The following is a 22,565-nucleotide window of genomic DNA, read 5'->3' on the forward strand; positions in this document are numbered from 1 at the left end:
CATTAGTGGACGAGATGGATTTTTACAGTAATCAATGTTCATGGTCACCAATTTTGCATTCCAGTTTTTTTCCCATTAGTCAATCTTTTTTAAAAGTAATTAATTGAATTTAAATTCTACCAGCTGTCGTGGTGGGTTCGAACAAATGACCCAGAGTATCAGTAAAAAGTCTGACAACACCAGGTTTAAGTCCAACTGATTTCTTTGATAGTAATTCAGCTAGTGAATTTACTATCAAATAAATCGGTTGGACTTAAACCTGGTGTTGTCAGATTTTTTACTGTGTTTACCCCAGTCCAACGCCGGTATATCCACATCATGACCAGAGTATCAGCCCAGACCTCTGGAATTCTAGTCTAGTGACAAAAGGCCTGAACCCCTGTGGTGTGGCAATCAAAGCAGTAGTGCCATTCCACTCCCAGTTTATTATCTCATAATCAGGTCCATCATTTCCTACCCCACCTTCCAACTCAGGGCAAATGAGAACTGTATATATAGGGCAGCACATTCCTAAGGCTGTCAGTTAAGGGCTGTGAGTTCGGGGGTAAGGAAGCCTATGGTGCCCCAAGCCCAGAAGTTACAGGCCATTCTAATAGGCCACTGTGATTCTACAAGATACAAGAATATATCTAACAGAACATTGGGTGCTATGAATTAGTATTAACAGCTTATTTAACAATTTAATTTATTTCTTGAAAGAGAACCTTACTCGCCCTGTCCTTTGATGTTTATTTAGTGTATCCAGACAAGTCATAACAATTCAAGAGGGATGCGACTAATTGATTTTTCTTGTTAACATTATTCTATTGACTTTTTGTAAAACAGTTGCTGTTTGTTGCTGTTTTCCAAATAATATTAATAACAGTGCAATGACGAGAGATCTTCTCTTCTAGTATTAAACGGTATTGCTGAAAACACACACATCACATATAATGATGAAGAAATTAATCTTCAGATTAAAATCCCAGTTGATGACTATTTTACTGTCGGTTCAAGAAATTTATTTGGAGAAACGGAAGAGGTAATGTTGATTGTAAAGTTTTACGTTTGAAACTTTTGCTCAGAAAACTGTTCCATGATTGTACTCAGTTCTTTCTCACTTACTGACTATCTTAGTTTCACCCTATCCTCTGATTTTTTTCTGGAGCGCCCGTATCTTCTTCACTGCCAAAGCTGCCCTGACGAAATGAAGAAGGAACTGAAAGCATTACTAAAGAAATTGTTGGGAAATTAATGGGACTATGTGGAAACAAATCCTGTGGATCTGTCAACCTTCATCCCAGGGTTATAAAAAAGATAGCTGCAGAGATACAGCAGGATTTTCCTGGACTCCTATGACATGCTTTCCAGCAGTGGAGGTGGCTCACCATTGGCCAGCAGGGGCCACCACCAATGCCTATGGTGTTTTGTGTGGCTCAGCTGTCCTGCCACTGGGGAAGCTATCACATGGGAGTCACATTGGCAGGACTAGAAGATCTGCGGGCGGAAAGGGCTGGAAAATTGCACCCATAGAGGAGGCATTTGTTTTGGCATTCCAGAATTCTTTAGATCCTGGAACAGTTCCTAAGAATTGGAAGATAGCAAACATCATCTGGCTACTTAAGAAAAGAGGAAGAGAGAAAACTTAACATCAGTTGTAAGCAGGATGTTTAAATTACTACTATTAAGGACATTGGGCTGGGTTTTATGGGGCACTGCAAACTCTGAACATCCACCATCACCCTCCTGCAGCTAAAGGATAATGCAGAGCCTGCCCGCTATTGCATCTGCTATCCTACAACAATTTAGTGCTGTTAGTAATGTTAATTACTTCAAGATTACTTCCAAGGCCCCAGCCTCTTTCTCAGGAGGAAGTCCTGCCTTAGAGAGTTGCTAGCCAATTGGATAGTTATCTATAGTCCCATCAGAACCCAATGAGAGTGGTGGTTGATGCTGGAAGCACACATCACAGAAGAGTTACAGAAAGAAATTAGGAAATAGTAATCAATGGCCACAATTACTGTTCTTTTTATTGAGAATAGGAAGATCAAAATTAAAACATTTGAAATCTGTATGTTTTAAAATTATTTGTCTGAAACTATTTAGTAGAATACCTTGAAATAGATTCCAGTTCTTTGATGCACAGCAATGAATGAAGAAGGCAATGTTTATTTGCACTGTGATTATACAGTTACCAGCACTGTCTGTTTATCATGATACTGACTTCATACATATTTACCTGATAATGTGAACAATGCAAATTTTGTAGAAAAATGCTTTTAATAAAGTGAAGAGTAGTGCCATTAAATGTCCACCCAGCATTGATCAAGCATCTGCATACAACAAATACCTAGCAACCTGGTGTGCATTATCTATATAGAAGGGGAGGGAAAGGCCGTTTACGCCAGTATGACCAATGTTTGTGATAGTCACATGTTTCTCCGGAGCTGTAAAAGTGCTCTTACATGGTGCTCCATTTTCATTGCTTTGAAATCAAAACAAAATGAAGGGAATTCTCTTCCACCAAAATTGGGCAGAATATATGGTCAGTGAGACCAGCCACCATCTCACCCTGCCATGACTACAGCTACCTGCTGTTTCTCAATCTGCTGCACACGAATGGTTGTGGGGACAGGGTGGAACCTGGGTACCAGTGGGTTTCCATCCCATCAGTTTCTGGCAACAACACTTCATGAAGACCCCATGGTGAAAAGCTGGCGGTACACCCATGAAAATGGCAGTAAGTGCCCCTTGAATGGAATGGGTCTTATAATGATCAATTGTCTTTCTTTTCTGCCCCCAACATGTACCTGTTGAAGGCCCTGTTTCAATTCTTTGGTGGGACATCATGTTGGATCATTAATGACTGCCCTTGTTCTTCTGCCATAGCAACATCCTCATTGTAGTACTGCCTTCAACACTGATGGGTTCTCTCTTGACAACATGAACCCTATTGGAAATATAGCATGCAAACATAATGATCCCCATCTCTGGAAAGTGGATTGAGATAGGATGTGTAGAAGTCCTGCCCCATGGTTTACCGTGAAGGGGAGAACTGCCTTAATGTTTCCTATGGTGACCCCTTTCTCAATACCTTTATTTGTGGAATGTGTAATGTTGTTGCCTAATGTAAGTATCTTTATTTTGCAATTATTTTACTTTAAAACTATGCTTATTATTCAAATTTTTTCTCATTATTTTCACAAATAGAGTATTGAGAGTGTAGAAGAGGAGGAAATTGGTAAGTGTTTACCCAGTTTTGAGATGGAATTTAGTAATTTTTTTCGTTCTGAAAGTAGTTTTCACAATTCAAAAATATTCTGGCAAAATTGAACAGATTTGTGCACAGCATATGGAACCAAATGCTTAATTCAAGAATTGGAAATATTTAAAAGGTTAGAATTAAGAATTACATTGATAAGTGCTATGAATCAAAAATACTTCTACCCCTAAGATCTAATTGTTCTGATTGCATTATTGGTGTATGTTAAAATAGGGAGTGCTTTGATAAATTTGAACTCAATGTAATTTAGTTGCACAGATCCCAAATTAACCCTTTAAATTCTTTTACTCTGGCAGAGATATAACCATCAGGCAAAAACTCAAACATTGAAATAGCAAATACTGCCAAAATTTATTGACTAAAATAAAACAACAATATATTTATCAATTAACTGAAAAGGTAAGAGAAAAAAACACATACTTATCAATAATAACCTGCATACTTCATAACTTCAAATAGATGGCTAGTCCGGAAGAAATGGAAAACAACCTCAACTCTTCTCACCAACAGGAATTCTGCTCTGTCTTTAAAAGAAATTGCCCTCTCTTAGCTCCATACTAACAGGAATTTTGCGTTTGGTCCTAGCCAGCATTTCTCCACCAATTTTCCCATCGAGTCGTACCTCTGCCTCCAGGAAAATGCAACATTCCCTTTACTTGGTGAACACAAATCTCAAGAGATCCCGCAACTCCATTTTATCCCCAATTCTGGGATTGCCCCAGTTTAGCCCTCTGCTTTTGTTAATAGCTAATTGATTAGCAATGCTGTAAGATTTTCTTTCATTGGTTCTAACCATTTGTACACACTGCCTTTGACATAAAGAAATGGATTATTTCAGATATATCCCTTAAACCAAACTGGAAAAACTCTTTAGTCATTAGAAATAAAACAGAAAATGCTGGATAAACACAGCAGGTCTGGCAGCATATGCGGAGAGAGAAACACAGTCAACATTTTGAGTCCACATGATCCTTCTACAGCACTGAAAAGTGATAGAAATGGGATGAATTATATAGTTGGTGGGAGGAATGGGACAGAATGGAAAGTCAGTGAGTGGATGAAGAGGTTGGCAAAGATGGCATTGACATTAGACAAAGGGACTGTTAATGGTGCTGTTAGGGTCTGAAGAGTGTTAATAGTGGCAAAGTGCCTTAATAGGTGAATAAAGATTAGTGCTCAGTTGGAGCAAAACTGAACAACAAGGATCAGTGTCCATATGGGGGATGGGGTTGTGTTGGGACAAGCTAGAGGAACTGAATAACAAAAAACAAAAGAGGGGAATCAAGAATCTTATTCATTAGGTTCAGGATGAAATTTATCTTGGATCGTTTGTTTTGGCAGGGACCTTCGCAGAATAATGCAGTTGCATCCCCATAGATATTCTTACAGTAGATATAAAATACAGGAAGGATGTTAGTAGATAAAGAGAAATAAATATAATCTAACTCTTTTAAATGCCTGATTAATTACTTATTAATTAGGAGCATCACAATGGCACAGTGGTCAGCACTGCTGCCTCACGGTGCCAAGGATTGGGGTTTGATTCAAACTTTGCGTATGTCTTGTGGAATTTGCAAGTTCCTTTAAGTCTGCATGGGTTTTCTCCGGGTTCTTTGGTTTCCTCCCACAGTCTGAAAGATGTGCAGGTCAGGTGAATTAGCCATGGTAAATGCACAGGATCAAAGGGATAAGGTGAATGGGTGGGCCTGGGCGAGGTTCTCTTTCGGAGAATCAATGTAGATTCGATGGGCCAAGTGACCTACTTCTGCACTGGAGAGATTCTATGATTATTCTTCAATTACAATAGGGTTATTAATAATAACCATTCATTGCTGGTCAATTACTACTTTACATTCCTAGCAACTAGTGTATGAAAATGTTGCATGGTTGGGAAGCAGGTGTTCAAATCACAAAATGGCTTTTTTTAGATAATGTATTTGTATGAAATGATGACTTGGCCTTGTTAGTCAATTGCAGAATGTGTTTGTTGTAAAAGTCTTTAAAATGATTAAGTTAAACAGGCAAACTGAATTCCACTAAAACAAAATCTAAAATCTAGGCCAGCTTTCAATTGAAATTATTTTGTGGTGGTCTTACATAGAATGAAGCCACTTCAGGTAGAGGAGAATGAAAGAAGTATGTCAGAATTAAATAAAACAGGGGAACTTCTGTTTATGTGTGTTGTTACGAATTATTATTGGCAAATTGTTCAGTCTCCTTAGACTGAACTATATATCAGTTGCTTGATATTTCTATAAAGGCAAACTACTGCATATGCTGGAATCTGAAACAAAAACAGAGAATGCTGGAAAAATCTCAGCAGGTCTGGCAGTATCTGTGGAAAGTGAATAGAGCCAACGTTTCGAGCCAGGATGACTGTCAGAGCTGGATCTTTCTAGTTTGTTCTGCATGTCAATTTCAGTACTATTAAGCTGTCTGTTTATTGTTCTTTTTGCTGTTAATTCTGCAGAGTTTGGTACCTAATAGCTCCTAATATTTCTGCTGTGTTTTTCTACATGCCTTTACGTGATATGACCAAAAAGAACCAGAGATATCTGAGCAAGCTGAGGACAAAACCGATGAAATGGAAACAAAGGAGAGCAAGCAGCAAAAGGAAGGTAGAGTAACTATTTGAGGTCAATGATCTATCATGAGAATACAAAGAAATCGTATTGTCTCACTGTGTTGATAAAAGAGTGCTTTTTCTTGGAAAATTAAACACTTTTTCCGTTTTACAGCAAACTGTCATGTGTTATATATTGTCTTCCCTCCTCCCAACCTCACTTTCGTGTCCCATCCAACCCCACCCTATTCACCCTATGCTGGTCCCTAATACTCTGTAATTTCTCTTCCATCTCCCTCGATGGTTCCAAAGCTCATCTCTTCCACGAGACTTGATTCCTATTTCTACAATCCCTCCCCCACAAAATATCTGATCTTCGTTGGCCCCCACATTCACCAATATTTTTACTGCCTTCTTTTGCTCAATACCATCTTTCCCTTTCAAAGTTGCTGTCGTCAGTCAAGTCCTCATCCTCACTATCTGCGTTATTTCCATCTACTACCCATCTGCAGCCTTCTTTTGCACAATACGGTTCTTGATTATATTTTCACTTCAAGTCTGCATTTAATGCTCTCAAAGTTCCTTGTTTAAATTTTTTCACTTGTATGCTCTGCTTTGTGCATTAACAGTGCCCTTGTTCTGTCCTGGAAAAACCTCACATAAGAGAGCAAACATAGTGACTTATCCCTTGTTGCCCTCTGTAGACTTTGACATGACTAACCATCCACTAACCATCAACATTCCTGTTGTCAAACTTTGTGAGACATCCTTTGGATGAATCCATCTCCCAACACAGCTAGTGGATCTGCAACAATTGCTTCTCTTGTCCCAGCATAATCATCTGGAAGGGTTGCAGATGCAAAAACTCTCATGATATTTAGAAAACATTTGAATATGCACTGAATGCCTTCTTCTAGTAACTTAATACTTTTATGGATAAAATATGGAGAAGGAATTGGTATGATGTATTTGGCCTCAGAGCCCTTTCTAGTCCGGCACAGGCACAATGAGCCAAATGGCCATCTGTGTTGTAAATATTGATGATTCTATGCTTCTAACTACCTTGTTGAAGGTGTTGGCGAATGACCTACAGGTTTTCAGAAGATGCAATAATTTGTCTAAGTGTTAGGACTGAGGCAAAAACTAAACCATTGTAAACAGGTCTTGATATGTTAGGAGAATAGGTCAGCATTTCTGAAATATTTCACTTTGGTAAATACATCATTATGCATGTGGACAGGACTAATGCCACGTATGCTGCTACTAATGCTGCTCCTTCATCAGGTGAGTGATGAAAAGGAGCAGTGCTTCAAAAGCTTGAGCTTCCAAATAAACCTATTAGACTTTAACTTGGTGTTGTGAGATTTCTTACTGTGCCTACCCCAGTCCAATGCCGACATCTCAACATCATCAGTGAAATAGATCCTGCTATTAAAGTAAAAACCAATAGAATATTGCACTGCACTCACAGGATTCTACATTTTGAACTAAACATTCCATTTTGTCTAAGAACATGTGTTTACGGCTTATTTATAACAGTGTCCAGCTCTGATTATTACTGTTACTTACGTGGCGAAAAACTGCAGCAGGCGACGGTGCAGAGGGACCTCGGGGTCCTTGTGCATGAGTCGCAAAAACCCAGCTTGCAGGTGCAGCAGGTGGTCAGGAAGGCGAATGGGATGCTGGCCTTCATCGCGAGGGGGATTGAATATAAAAGTAGGGAGGTCTTGCTGCAGCTGTATAGGGCATTGGTGAGGCCGCAGCTGGAGTACTGTGTGCAGTTTTGGGCGCCGCACCTGCGCAAGGATATTTTGGCCCTGGAGGGAGTGCAGAGGAGGTTTACTAGGCTGATACCGGAGTTGAGGGGATTGAGCTATGAGGAGAGGCTGAATAAACTAGGCTTGTACTCGTTAGAGTTTAGAAGAATGAGGGGAGATCTCATTGAGACGTATAAGATGATGAATGGGATGGATAGGATAGAGGTGGAGAGACTCTTCCCGCTCAAAAAAGACAGTAGGACTAGGGGGCACAGCCTCAAGATAAAGGGGAGGCGGTTTAGAACGGAGTTGAGGAGGAACTTCTTCACTCAAAGGGTGGTGAATCTCTGGAATTCTCTGCCCGTTGAAGTGGTGGAGGCTGCCTCGCTAAATATTTTTAAGAAGCGGGTTGATGGGTTCTTGATAAGAGAGGGGATTAAGGGTTATGGGGAGAGGGCGGGAAAGTGGAACTGAGCCACGACAGATCAGCCATGATCTTATTGAATGGCGGGGCAGGCTCGAAGGGCTAGATGGCCTACTCCTGCTCCTATTTCTTATGTTCTTATGTTATGTTCTGATCTTCTCACATGGTAGATTATGTAAAACCTTTGGAAAATATCCAGAAGCAGATAGTAAGAGTGATTCCCATTTTAAAGGAATTAAACTACCCAGGTACGCTTAAATAACTGAGCCAATATATTTTCCAGATGTATAGAGTATGGGGAGATTTGATTGAGGTCCAGAAAACAATTAAGTTACTCGAATAGGTACCAATTGACAATTCAATTTTATTAACAGGTTGGCAGTAACTGAGTTATGTGTATAATTTACACAGGGAAGGAATAGGATAAATGATAAACAGTCTTTTCTCGCCCAGCCTCTAATAGACGTGAGGTGGATGCTGGATAAAAGCAAATTACTGTGGATGCTGGAATCTGAAACCAAAAGAGAAAATGCTGGAAGACCTCGGCAGGTCTGGCAGCATCTGCAGGGGGAGAAAAGAGCTGAGATTTCGAGTCCAGATGACCGTTGGTCAAATGCTGATTGACTTTGCCCCTTTAAGAGAGAACTGTGCTTGGCTGAGGCAGAAACTAAATCATACAAGGCATACAAACAATTGAGTATGAATCATTGTGAAAGTGGCTTTCTGGAAAAATTTGGATCATATTTTCCAGATTTGCTTTCCCTTAATTGACCTTATGTTATAATCTTACTAATTTTTACCTTTTCTTACATGGTAGCTATGGAGTAGGGAATCTCCTGATCTGGTGCAGAAGGCTTCATGTCAAGTTGGGCCAGGCTCAATTAACCAGCTAATATTTTCTTGTCCAACGTTTTCTGTGATCATGTGTGACAGAAGGAAGTAAAGTGCAAAAGTTGTGTATTAATTCACACAGTCTGAAATCTGTACAAGAACAAGATGTTGAAAAAGTGTGTGTTATAGTTCTGCTTTGTTTTATTTGTTATATGGTTTAATAAACAGATACCTAGCATTTTGTAATAAGAAAAGAAAGATGATTCCAAGAATCTGAGCAAAAATGTCTCTCTCATGAATTAAATGGATTGTGCATGGTTGGATATTGTGAAGAAGTAAGTTTTTTTAACATTTTTGGATTTAGTGCATTATTCTGTGGAGATAGGTGTGTGTGAACATAATTAAGCTAGGGACTCAGTGCCTACACGGTTGAGGACATCAGAGAAGTCTAAGTGTAAGCAACCACATGAAACAATTATGGCCAAGCTGAATTTTATACACATAAGAACGCCAATGGTAGAAATTTGCATTTAGAGTAAAACGAGGCATGTTGTGGTCAGTTGTCAAATTTCAAAAGGAAATGAAAAGGGGTTTACAACTTGGAGAAAGTCATAAATAAATAAGGCAATGTTATTAAATATTATTGGACCTGAAAGTGGAGGCAACAGGGAGAAAATATAATATTTTCATGTCTAGGAGAGGTGAGTTTCAAAGGAGGATAAGGACAATGGAACCAAGGTAAAAGATTTTAAAAATTACTTAAGGAGAGATGTGAGAACTTGGTTGCGGAATGGCTATGTGAGACCTCCTGGAGTGGAGCTCTGTGCTGGGAAAAGGCTGTAAGGAGGCAAAGGGAAGCAACATTCAACAAATCCCAAAAAATTTTCCAAAGTTTCTTAAATTTCCACAAAAGTGTGGAAGTGACAGAGAGAGAGAAACCCTGTGGTATCCCTTTCCTACAGCAACAATGAGACTGCCTTGTGGTAGCATTACAGGATATTACAGATTAAATATCTATAAAGGATTATTGGCTAAAGGGATGTTTACCTGTAAGAATAAACAAGTAGGAAATCTTTTTGAGGAATATTCTGCAAGTCTACTTCTAACTGTGTAAATGTAATTTTGCATGTTGAAGTTTCTTTTTCTTTTGATTGTAAATGTTTTCAAGTAATATTTAAGATCTCTAAATGAATTACTGGAATTTGTGGCTTCTGACTTCCATGTGCATTTCTTCTCATGGTGAAAATACAAAAATAAAAAAGTTGTGCTAAGCTTGTCAAGTTTCCCTTTGGGATTTGGTTTGCATGGCAATTACCACATGCTGTATCATAATAATATGGGTGGCACAGTGGTTAGTACTACTGCATCACAGCACCAGGGACCTTGGTTCAATTCTGGTCTTGGATGACTGTCTGTGTGGAGTTTATATATTCTCCCCATGTCTGTATGAGTTTCCTCCAGGTGCTCTGGTTTTCTCCAAAGATGTGCGGATGAGTTGATTGGCCATGCTGAATTGGCCCTTAGTGTCAGGGGGGATTAGCTGGGTAAATAATGAGTTATGGGGATGGAGTCTGGGTGGAATTGTTGTCTGTGCAGGCTTGATAGACCAAGTGGTTTCCTCCTGCAGTGTAGAGATTCTATGAATATAGTTGATAAAGTAATACATTTCTGCCTTCCTTTTTTGCTTAAATTTAAGACAGACTATATTAATATCTGTTGGCCCAATTTGGACTTCAAAAGTTTAAAAATAATTGAGACAAGGGTGCCTGATCTTTTGGCATCTTGTAGTGATGTTGGATGCAACGTAGAATGGTTTAAGATAAAGTTAAAATTAATGGGAATGAGAAACTTGATTCCACTTTGCAATATGGTCTTGTGGAAGAAAAAATATTTGATGTCATAGCTCCCCTCTTTTTATCATGATGTGACTCTCTAAAGATTCTTTTTCTTTGTTCTGTTCCAAATAGATGGAAAGCATATGAAACATGGAAGTGAAGGCTTGAGCGAAAAAGACATATGTATTGAGATTCCAGTTCAAAATGATATTGGTCAGTTTCTTCAGAATAGAAATACGTTGCTTCTTAAAATAATTCTTGGGAAATTTAACTGCACTGCTACACTCTGTGCAAATGAAACTAAACAATCAGTTTCTACAGCAGACGCTTTTGCTGAGAATATCCCTGCAGCTGGCAGCGCAATCTCTCCAATAACCTCTTTTCCTACTGGTGTAAGGTACCTGAAGATCTTACATGGAGGGCTTCGTGTTTTGACCTGCTTAAATGATCTGACAAAATATCAAGTAGATGCTGTCGTGAACTCTGCCAATGAATATTTGAAGCATGACAGTGGACTTGCTCATGATTTGGCAAGAACAGCTGGGCAAGAATTTGTGATTGAAAGTGACAATATTGTACGACAACGTGGGGCAGTGCCAGTTGGTTCTGCGGTATTCAGTGGGGCAGGAAAGCTCCCATGCAAAATGGTCATTCATGCAGTAGGACCTACTTGGAATTCAAATTCAAGTTTGGAAAATGATCGTTTACTGAGTTACGCCATCAGAAATAGCCTTGTGTTAGCAAATGAGTTAGAAATGACCTCAATTGCACTACCAGCTCTAGGTTTGGAAAATGGTTACCCATTACAAAGGTGTGTGGAAATGATAGTGAGCACAGTTAAAACCTTTCACGGGATATGGACGCCAAAAGATCCTTTAAAAGAGATCCATTTAGTAGATTTCAGCGAGCCGACAACTGCAGCCTTAGAAACCGCTTGTAAGAATATCTTTGGTGAAACTGACCAGAAGAATTTGCTAAGTGTTGATTTCTCGCCCAATCAGAGTCGCAATTTATGTAAGTTTCGGAATCTTGGTATAGAAATCTGGAGAGGAAATATTGAAGAGCAGAACGTACGTATAGCTTAATTTCTTTATTTAAAATGTCCTTTTTGCCACATACTATTCATGCAGAGTGTCATTGGTTTATTCTGACAGTGTAAATTGAATTCTATTTCTATTGAATTAAATTTTATGATTTAAAAAATTCTTTCATGGGATATGAGCATCGCTGGCCATTTTTGCCCATCCCTAGCTGCCCTTGAACTGAGTGGCAGTTAAGTGTCAACCACATTGCTGTGGACCTGGAATCACATGTAAAGCAGATTTCCTCCCCTAAAGGACATTCGTGAATCAGATGGGTAATTATAACAATAGACAATAGTCATCAAACCTGCATCCCCAGAACAGGACCCTGGGTCTCTGAATTAGTAGTTCAGTGACAATACTGCTATGCCACTGCCAGTTTGGTCTAAGGAGGATTTCAGATAATGTTAAGGTGATCATGTTAAATTCAGCTCACAGCTGTGTCAATCCATACAACATACCCTATTGTTGGGAATGCAGTTTAGATCAACATGAAACTGTTGGAGAAATAGCAAGTCTCGCAAATTAGATCAGTTATAGGGGTTCATATAGTCGTTTCGGTCAAATCCACATTTAAAATATTGGAGAGCCCACAAGAATAGCCAATTTCATTGGCAGTTCAACTAAGCAGTCCCTGGACATGGAGAGCTGTGTAGCAGGGATGCCCAGCTGTCAGGTATTAGGACTCAAGCTTCCAGGAAATATGAAGTGGTAGCTACAGCAGGAGAAAATTTTCTTCCAAAACTTAGTGAGGTAATTTTGGGTGTTAGGTTTTAAAGTAAATTTAGGGCATTAGAAGGAAAACTTAGTATACATTATGCTCTGTATTCTTTGTGATCTCCAGGAGGCATGCCAATTATTCGAGAGTCACCAACCCATGGCCTATGCTGTGATTTGAAAATGGGATAGGGTGAAGAGGCAGGCCTCAGTTGGAGTAGGGATTGAACATCAAACTAGCTGACTAGCCATCTAATCAGTGCCCTCTCCCCACAGTCTATATTACAAGGAATGAACTAGATTAAAATTTACCTTGCCACTGGTATTGGGGCTGATGATTTTAATGGGGTCAAGGAGATTTCTAAGAAACATCTGTCTTTTGCACTGTTGCCAATGGTCTCTTTAACTGTCTCATACCAATGGGAGAAGTGTATACTGTGTTCCCATCACTGAAGGGAGTTTGCTGGTGAGAGACTTTAAAAATGCTTGGAGATTGTCATTGGCATAGCAGAATAATTAACAATAATGTGTAAAACCTGAGTTGTGGGTAAGTAAGAGTTGTAACAATGGAGAGATGTCAGTATGAAGAGGAGATGTGATGCAGTGATTGATGGGAAGTGATGGGTCAGGGATGTGTCTTGTTATTATTCAAATAGTGATGCAACCATAAGCAGAATAAGAGAGTCTTCGTACCTTAACAATTCTTTTGAAGTTGATTTATTTGTGCCACCAGTAGGCTTACATTAATACTGCAATGAAGTTACTGTGAAAAATCCCCTAGTCACTGCACTTCAGCCCCTGTTCAGGTATACTGAGGGAGAATTTAGATTGGCCAATTCACCTAACCAGCAGCCTTTCGGACTGTGGGAGGAAAGCAGAGTACTCGGAAGAAATCCACACAGACATGGGGAGAACATGCAGACAGTGACCCAAGCTGGAAATTGGACCCAGATCCCTGGTGCTGTGAGGCAGCAGTGCTAACCACTGTGCCACCGTGCCACCCATGGTGAGATTATTGAATTGCTTCCAATATTGTAGCCTTCTTGGTTGCTATACACCTGGCATTCACATCCACTCTTTCCTATTGATGGTAGAGTTAACATCCAGAGTACTCCCTGCCTTGGAGGGAAGGATTTGTCCTCCCTGCAATGCACTATCTGTGCCACAGCGTCCAAGACAGTTCACGTGAAGTTCAGTGCCCTCCCAGCACTTGCTTCTGCTATATTCCTTCTTCCATTTTTCTGATGCCAGAATGCACCTCCTCTTTAAGAGGTTCTGGGTGCCTTTAGGTGCGTGTGAGTCTGGAGTTAGGGAGCAGGGTTTTAAAATTAGGAGTCAGCCTTTCAATCAGAATTGAGGAGTTTTTTTTTCTCTATATTACTCTTTTCCTCAGTAGTTGGTGGAGATGGTGGTCATTGCATGTTTTTAAGGCAGAGGTAAATAGATTCTTGTTAAGCAGGGGAATCAAAGGTTAGCAGAGGTGAATGGGATCTGAAACACAAACAGATCTGCCATGATGTAATTAAATGGTGGAGTAAGCTTGGCCTACTTCTGCTCTTAATTTGTTGTAATGCCCCACAGGTATGAGGAGCATGAGCAGCTCTGGGTGCATGCCAACTCATGATATTTATCAGGCAGAATGAATATCATGCACTACTTAAGCTAATTACAACTGGTGGGCCCAGTGCCCACTGACATTGTGCAGCTGCATCAAGGTGTGATTGAATTTCTAGGTCATTAATTTTATGGTTGAATTTTAATTTTTGTGTCAAGTACTGTTGGTAAAATATTAGTATTCATGAATGTCTACTCAAATTTACTCTGTCTTAAATGAATGTCCTATAAAATTACTGTTTGGACCTTTTTTTGTCTTAACACAGACGGATGTGATTGTGAATACAATATATCGGGATCTAAATCTGAATTCGGACACAGTTTCTCGTGCAATTGCGGAAATGGCTGGTCCAGAGCTTCAAAGGGAGCTTCACAGAATTAAAAAGACAGAGCTACTAGCTTATGGAGATGTATTAAAAACATCAGGATTTAATTTGAGCTGTGAATATGTGTATCACGTAGCATATTATCCTCCTGTAAACTTTGATAAAGAAAAGGTAAGGACCATTTTAAATACATCATATATATTTTAAAATAAATCAATGAAGTTGTTTAGCATATCTTGGTTGGGATACATGTTCTTTATTTTGTTTAAAAGTTCCTGAAGAAGATGGTTGCCGGATGTTTTGAACTTGCGAAAGAAGATGACATTCGTTCGATTTCTATTCCTGTAACCGCTTATTCAACACAAGAACTTAGTCCAAACAAGTTGGCAAGACTATTCATTGAACAATTGATCAATTATATTGAATTCAATGAAAACTTCAAATTTACCACTGTTCGCTTTGTGCTTAATCCAGTAGAAACAATAATGTATGAGGTAATGTCGAAATCTACATTTCAAATAGTTTGTTTTTTAAATTTCTGCTAACAGTTTGTCATATAAGCTTTAACCAGTACAAAATACAACATGATGAAATGCACAATATATTTTGCAGCTGGTCCAAAATGATGCAGTTTATGCCTAAACCAGTTGGGTTGATATTTATGTATTGTGTCTGTTTTTACTGGTTTGTTAATTATGTGGTCTACATCCAATCTGTCCATGTGCTGGTCCTCCAAGAATGTGAATCCAAGAATGTGGAATTCCTGTTTAATATTTGTTCCCAGAGGGCGAAGTGGAAGCTGTCTCTGCCTTGCTTGGTATACTAAAATGGCTCTTGCAAATGGCCGCCCAAGATTTTTTTTTACTGGAGTCAAGAGGAACAGGAGTGTTCCATCGATTCCAAAGACCTGATGAATACTGCGAGTAACCCCTACCTCCGACAACTAACAGCCACTAGAACTTGCCCACACGTTGCTTCCAGCAAACAAAGGATTTGTTTTTCCTGAGTGAGCTGCCTGTGGAGACATGGCCACCACCTACCTCACCCCAATCAGTTACATAGGAGTCCCAGATTCAGTTTTTATCGCTCATAGGAACATAGTAACAGAAGTAGACAATTTAGCCCCACAACTCTGCTGTTTGGTGAAATCATGGCTGATCTGCGACATAATTCTAGCTAACAAATCCCATAAAATCTATCAGTCTCACATTTAGGGCTCGATTTTACCATTTTGATTCTAAGTGCTGGGCGGACTTGAATCTAGGAGTGTTTCAGATCTGACTTTGAGACATGTTCTCTGCCGCCCCTGTATACATACTGAGTGAAAGAAAAATCAGCGATTCTGAATGGCATTGCACAAGCCTGCAGGCAAGGCTTAATGTGCCCGAAACACTGCAGCTCCGACCGGAGCCTTCAACTGCACATGTGCAATAAACAATAGAAAAACACTCCCCTGCCGCATTGCTCCCCAGCTAAATAATGCCTCCCCCTGACCCCCGCAGACCTTGCCCCACCCCTACAACGTAACTGACCCCTTATCCCCCACACCCCACCCCCCTGTTACCAAGTTCGAGCGCAGCCTCCCTTCCCCCCTCCAATCATATGCAGAGTGGCAGCGGACCGTCCTCCACCCCCCATCGATGACACCCAGATTGGCAGCGGACCCCGCTTTCCCCTCCCTCCGATTGCATGCAGAATGATAGCGGACCCCGACTGCCCCCCCCCCCCCCCCCCCCCCACCAGAGCCATCTGACCCACCTCCCTGAACTGAAGGTAGGCGGAGATGTTATGGACTTTATGCCATTGAAAGTGAGATGCGGAGATGCCAGTGTTGGACTGAGGTGGGCACAGTAAGAAGTCTCACAACGCCAGGTTAAAGTCCAACAGGTGTATTTGGTAGCACAGGCTTTTGGAGCGCTGCTCCTTCATCAGGTCACCTAAAGGAGCAGTGCTCCAAAAGCTCGTGCTAGCAAATAAATCTGTTGGACTTTAAACTGGTGTTGTGAGGCTTCTTATTGAAAGTGAGGGAGAAGGAGGATGATATAAAGGGAAGAACTGGGATAGAGTGGGTGAGATTAAATGAAAAGGTTGTCATGGAACAAAGGGCAAAGGGGATGGCAATGGTTGGAGTAAAGAAATAAAGCATTTGCTAAAAGTGAGTTTGAATGGCAGAATACTGAACAACTATTTCTGAAAGGATAAACATGAAAAGCAAGAATCAAAGTGGCACTTGACAAAAAAAATCAAATGGAGGGAGAGAGTTCATGGTCTGAAATTGTTGAATTCAGTATTGAATCCAGAAGGCTGTAAAGTGCATAATCAAAAGTTGAGATGCTCTTCTTTGAGTTTATGTTCAGCGAAAGCTTGGAGTCATGCTTACAGATTGATCATGTCTTTTAGAATACTCATTCCCTTACTTTGGCTGACTGTGCCCACCCGCTACTCCCCACCACACTCCAGATGACAGGCCCTTCCCACTTCCCTCCTCTTTGTCCTCCTTGGATCCCGCTTCCAATCCTCCATTTTGCCAACCCCACTCCATAAGTCTCCTCACCCTTGTTGGTCCTAAGCCTCCATGATGGCTGCCATCTTCCTGCTCTCCTTCTTTGTAATGTGGAGTTAAATGATGAAAACCAGAGACCTTACACACAACTACGTAAAGCTAATGGGCAGAGTTTTATGAAATTTTTTCCAAATGTGCAGCTGGCATGAAAACAGAAGAGTTCCTGATCCGTTTTTTGGGCGAGTTTTTAGATCCAATCTTATTTGTTGAAAATATGGGCTATACCACTTCTAGCCACTAGATGCAGTAGGCAGGGCTAAATTTGCCAGTCTGCAGCTCAATCTGGAGCCATGAAATGCAGAGTGGCAGTAGGAGCCCCCTCATCCCCACCGATCTCCCCATCATGCCCTCCTGCGCCATTAGACCCAGTCCCCATCAGGCCCCACCTCTTTGGCACTGGGCATATCCAGTGAGCAGTGCCAAAGTTCCCCTTGGGCATTGGCACTTTACCCCTTGGGCTGGAACTGCCAAGTTGCCAGTGATGATGTGGGTATGCCGGCGTTGGACTGGCGTAAACACAGTAAAAAGTCTGACAACACCAGGTTTTAGTCCAACCTATTTATTTGATAATATACTCACAAGCTTTCGGGACTTGCCTGGGTTTGCAAAACCTCACTTACTGTACTGTCTGGAGACAATACACATCTCTTTAAACTGTGATCAGTGCTCCTTCCACTCACATTATCAGCCACTTCAGGTCTTGAACAGCAGGTTAGGTGTAAGGATTCGCATTCTAATCAGTAATCTCTAAACTGTCTGTGCTTTATATGCTCTGTCTGAGGCCAGAACTCTCCATTCACCTGACGAAGGGGCTAACCCCGAAAGCTTGTGAGTGTATTATCAAATAAATAGGTTGGACTAAAACCTGGTGTTTTCAGACTTTTTACTGAAGTTGCCAGTGTGCAGGGGGCACCCCTGGCACCCAACCCTCTGGATGGCCTCAATTGCCCCCTTTCACTCCAGTGGAGTCAGCTGCCAGCTCCCCGAAAGTGGGGAGCTCCTGTAAACCCCGCTGAAGTGAACCACTCCTACTGGGGCGGGGGGGTGGGGAGAGGTACTAGCGGGCCTTGAGATGCCCACTAATAGCATTTAAATTAGATTCAAGTGAGTTGCCAAATACATCAGGCAGCTGTGTGCCGATTTTCAATGCAGAGCTGATGGCACCGTAAATCTAATGTTGAGAAACATGCTCGGGTCCGGATGCCCAGCGCAGATCCCATGGATCAGATGCTGCCTAAATCTCCAAGCCTGCTGCACTAAAAAATCAATGCAGCGAGATTGTGGCTGAAATATAGGTACTGAGTGTGGTAATATATGATGGCTTTTTCTTATAATTTTAAAACTTATGGAAGTTTCAGGTGGTTTAGCTCTGGGTATAAGAATATAGAGAGGGTTGTAATTGGATAAGTTTAACAATATCGTGTGCCACCATTATTGTCGTTAGGCATGTGTTTTTAGTTGCCATTCTAGTTGTGTGTTTTGCTGTTTAATAAGCATTAATTTTATTTAATTAATCCAACAAGACTAGTCTTCACATTTTTCCTCACATTATTTCAAATAGCAAAAAATACAGTTAGGAACCAGCATTCAATGTTTCCCTTCTGGGATTTGGAATACACTAGCATTTAACATCAGCTCAGTCTTAATAACTGTTGACACATAGGCCTAACTGAATGATGGGGCAGGGTTCATATGTTGAGTGGTCTACTATTTTTTAATTCAGAAAAAATTGCAAAAGGGCAAAAATATTCTGTTGTATAGTTTAAAACTACACATAAGCTCAACTGCTTTATGGACCTCTCCACCTTTTTCCAAATTAAATGACTACAGAGATAAAGATGATTAAATTCTAATAATTATAATTTAAGCATAATTTTTAACCAAAACCTTAGGAAATACACTTGTACCTAAAAAAAAAACACATATTCAAAGTAAAAGGTTTTTTAAAATTTATTTATTACTCACAAGTAAGGCTTACATTACACTGCAGTGAAGTTACTGTGAAATTCCTCCAGTCGCCACACTCCGCGCCTATTCAGCACAATGCACCTAACCGGCACGTCTTTCAGACTGTGGGAGGAAACCCACACAGACACAGGGAGAACATGCAAGCTCTGCACAAACAGTGACCCAAGCCGAAATCGTCGTGTGCTATAGATTTTGGAGTCGTTTCTCATTGTGTTGCTATTCCACTTAATGTTTCTTCTTTTCATGATTTATGATGTGAACTTCTAATTTTCTGAATCATATTGTGTTCAAAATTTTTAGTTAATGTTTTTAATTCAATTAAAACGCACGTAATTTGAACCTTTATCAATACCCAATGTATCAAAAATATTACCAAAAATAAAATTGTCATGTAAGACAAATGTAATATGCGAACAAACTAATTTTGGAACAGTGACAATGTATCTGTATGTTTACATACAGGCATTTCTGCAAGAATTATTACGAGTAAAACAATTAGCTTCACAAAGAAGTAGGAAGTTATCTATTAGTGGTAAGTTTGCAACATAAATAAGAACAGATGATAGTGTTGTAGCAATAGGTTGAGGTAAAGGACTCAAGTCTGTAAATTGCAGTAATTGACTTTGTATTTCCCAAGAAAGTTTGTGAATCAATCAGGATTACGAAGGCCATATTTATATCTTTTAATGATGATATTTCGCTAAATGAGCAGAATTATACATGTTATAGCTGTTCCTATTATCTCATTGGGAGGACAGTTCAAGTCTGCGTTTCTTAGCACACTTTTGTTTAAGGTCATTAAGTGTGTGATTGTTACTTTTCTATACCATCATGCTGAAAAAGGAGTCTCATAACTATTCTTTAAAGTTCTTAATGCTCATAACTGTACTTGCCTACTTCAAAGTTAATGTTTAATGGCAAATTATTTCAATTACACTATGATAGGAATTGATCACAAAGGTGTGAAATGTTTAAAATATCCATTATCATTATTTATAAAGAAAAACCTTAATTGCTGTATAACCCTCACCCAGTTTATGTTGTGTGATAGCTTTGAAACAATCGATATTTATCCTTACAAACAACTATTCATGTACTACAAAAAAAAGCAGTCATTAGCCTACAATTGTAGCTTTCACAAACAACTGCTGAGGATTCATTAACATCAACATTAGTGACCTGCCCTGAACACAGTGGGCTGAATTTTCCTATCCAGGACTAAGCCCCGTGGCAAGGGTAGGGACAGGAGTGTTTCCATCTGTGGGGGCCAGGGCGAAACCAGGTCATATCTTCTGTCCCCAACATAGTTAATTTTGCATCTGGGGGTTTTGCGCTATCTTCCGTCGTAGCAGGGGCCTAATGGCATGTGACCCGCTATCATATCTGGGTGCCATATTTAAAAGATGCACAATATCACTGACCCACCGATGAAGAAAGAAGATGGAACTCCAGAAGAAAGAAGATGTATCTCCTGAATATTTTCTCTGTACCTACCTGAATGACTCCTTTTTTAATTTGTTTTATTATTGTCACATTGCATACAGTGAAAAGCATTGTTTCTTGTATACTATACAGACAAATCATACCGTTCATAGAGAAGGAAACAAGAGAGTGCAGAATGTTGTGTTACAGTCATAGCTAGGGTGTAGAGAAAGATCAACTTAATGCAGGGTAGGTCCATTCAAAAGCCTGATGGCAGCAGGGAGAAAGCTGTTTTTGAGTTGGTTGGTACATGACCACAGACTTTTGTATCTTTTTCCCGACGGAAGAAGGTGGAAGAGAGAATGTCTGGGGCGCATGGGGTCCTTAATTATGCTGGCTTCTTTGCCAAGGCAGTGGGGAGAGTAGTCAGTGTCAATAGATGGGAGGCTGGTTTGCGTGATGGATTTTTCTACATTCAAGGCAAATTATGTCATATGATAGCTTTGAAACAATCGATATTTATCCTTATCCTTATCATTTTGTAGTTTCTTGCAATCTTGGGCAGAGCAGGAGCCATACCAAGCTGTGATACAACCAGAAGAATGCTTTCTATGGTGTATCTGTAAAAGTTGGTGTGAGTCATAGCTGACATGCCAAATTTCTTCAGTTTTCTGAGAAAATAGAGGTGTTGGTGGGCTTTCTTAGCTGGACTCACCTGACGAAGGAGCAGCACTCTGAAAGCTAGTGGCATTTGCTACCAAATAAACCTGTTGGACTTTAACCTGGTGTTGTGAGACTTCTTACTATGTTTACCCCAGTCCAATGCCAGCATCTCCACATCATCGGTGTAGGGGGACCAGGATAGGCTGTTTTTGATCTGGACACCTAAAAACTTGAAGCTCTCAACCCTTTCAACTTCATCCCTGTTGATGTAGACAGAGGCATGTTCTCCTCTACGCTTCCCGAAGTCGATGACAACCTTTTTGTTGGCATTGAGGGAGAGGTTATTATCATTGCGCCAGTTCACCAGATTCTCTATCTCATTCTTGTACTCTGTCTTGTCATTGTTTGAGATCTGACTCAATATTCTGGTGTCGTCAGCAAACTTAAAAAAATCGAGTTGGAGAGGAATTTGGCCACACAGTCATAGGTTTATAAGAAGTAAAGTAGGGGCTGAGGACACAGCCTTGTGGGTGTTGAGGATGACCATGGAGAAAATGTTGTTGCGTATCCTTACTGATTGTGGTTTGTGTGTTCGGAAGTTCAGGATCCAGTCGCAGCAGGAGGAACTTAAGCCCAGGCCTTGGAGTTTGGAGATGAGTTTCGTAGGAATAATGGTGTTGAAGGCTGAGCTGTGGTTAGTAAATAGGAGTATGACATTGGTGTCTTTGTTATCTAGGTGTTCCAGGGTTGAGTGCAGGGCAAGGGAGGTGGTGTCTGCTGTGGACCTGTTGTAGCGGTAGGTGAACTGTAGGGGATCCAGGCAGTTTGGGAGCCTGGAATTGATTTGTGCCATGATTAGCCTTTCGAAGCACTTAATAATGATGGATGTCAAAGCCAGTGGGTGATTGTCATTGAGGCACGCTGCTTGGCTTTTCTTTAGTACTGGGATGATGGTTGTCTTGAAGCAGAGAGGGACCTCAGATTTTTTGTAAAGAGAAGTTGAAGATGTCTGTGAAATACCCTTGCCAGCTGATCCATGCAGGATCTGAGTGCTTGTCCAGGTACCCCATCTGGGCCAGTTGCTTTCCGTGGGTTGACCTTTGAGAAAACTGCAATGGGGACCTCAGATACAGGTTCATCCAAAGCTTCTCGCTGACCTCTTGCTCAAAATGGGCATAGAATGCATCGAGCTCATCAGGGAGCGGGGTGTTAGAACCGACAATTTTACATGCCTTCATCTTGTAGCCTGTTATGTCTTTCAAGCGTTTTTATATTCGGTGGGGGTAAGTGTGGCTGACTTGGGACTGTAGCTTGGCCCAGAACTTTCTTTTGCTATCTTTGATGGATCTCCTTAGATGTATCTGGTTTTCTTGTATAGGTCAGGGTCGCCTGACTTGACCGTTTGAGACCTAGACTTCTGCAAGCATTGGATATCCCTGTTCATCCATGGTTTCTAGTTGGGAAACACGTGGATTTGCTTCTTTGGCACACAGTCCTCTACACACTTACTAATGAAGTCAGTTACTGTAGTGGCATAC

General features: G+C 40.5%; 1 protein-coding gene across 1 annotated transcript in view; it reads left to right on the forward strand.

The window, feature by feature from the left end:
• Positions 1–22,565, forward strand: part of parp9 (poly(ADP-ribose) polymerase family member 9) — a 45,905-nt gene that overhangs the window by 3,507 nt on the left and 19,833 nt on the right. Inside the window, exons 3-9 of the mRNA XM_080199270.1 lie at positions 894–1,021; positions 3,190–3,220; positions 5,806–5,880; positions 10,805–11,742; positions 14,352–14,582; positions 14,684–14,905; positions 19,405–19,474. Coding sequence (XP_080055396.1) covers positions 894–1,021; positions 3,190–3,220; positions 5,806–5,880; positions 10,805–11,742; positions 14,352–14,582; positions 14,684–14,905; positions 19,405–19,474 — 1,695 coding nt within the window. The remainder of the gene's footprint in view (positions 1–893; positions 1,022–3,189; positions 3,221–5,805; positions 5,881–10,804; positions 11,743–14,351; positions 14,583–14,683; positions 14,906–19,404; positions 19,475–22,565) is intronic.

Source organism: Carcharhinus amblyrhynchos, chromosome 11 (genome assembly GCF_965287045.1).
Source record: "Carcharhinus amblyrhynchos chromosome 11, sCarAmb.v2.hapA, whole genome shotgun sequence".
NCBI classification, from domain to species: domain Eukaryota; kingdom Metazoa; phylum Chordata; class Chondrichthyes; order Carcharhiniformes; family Carcharhinidae; genus Carcharhinus; species Carcharhinus amblyrhynchos.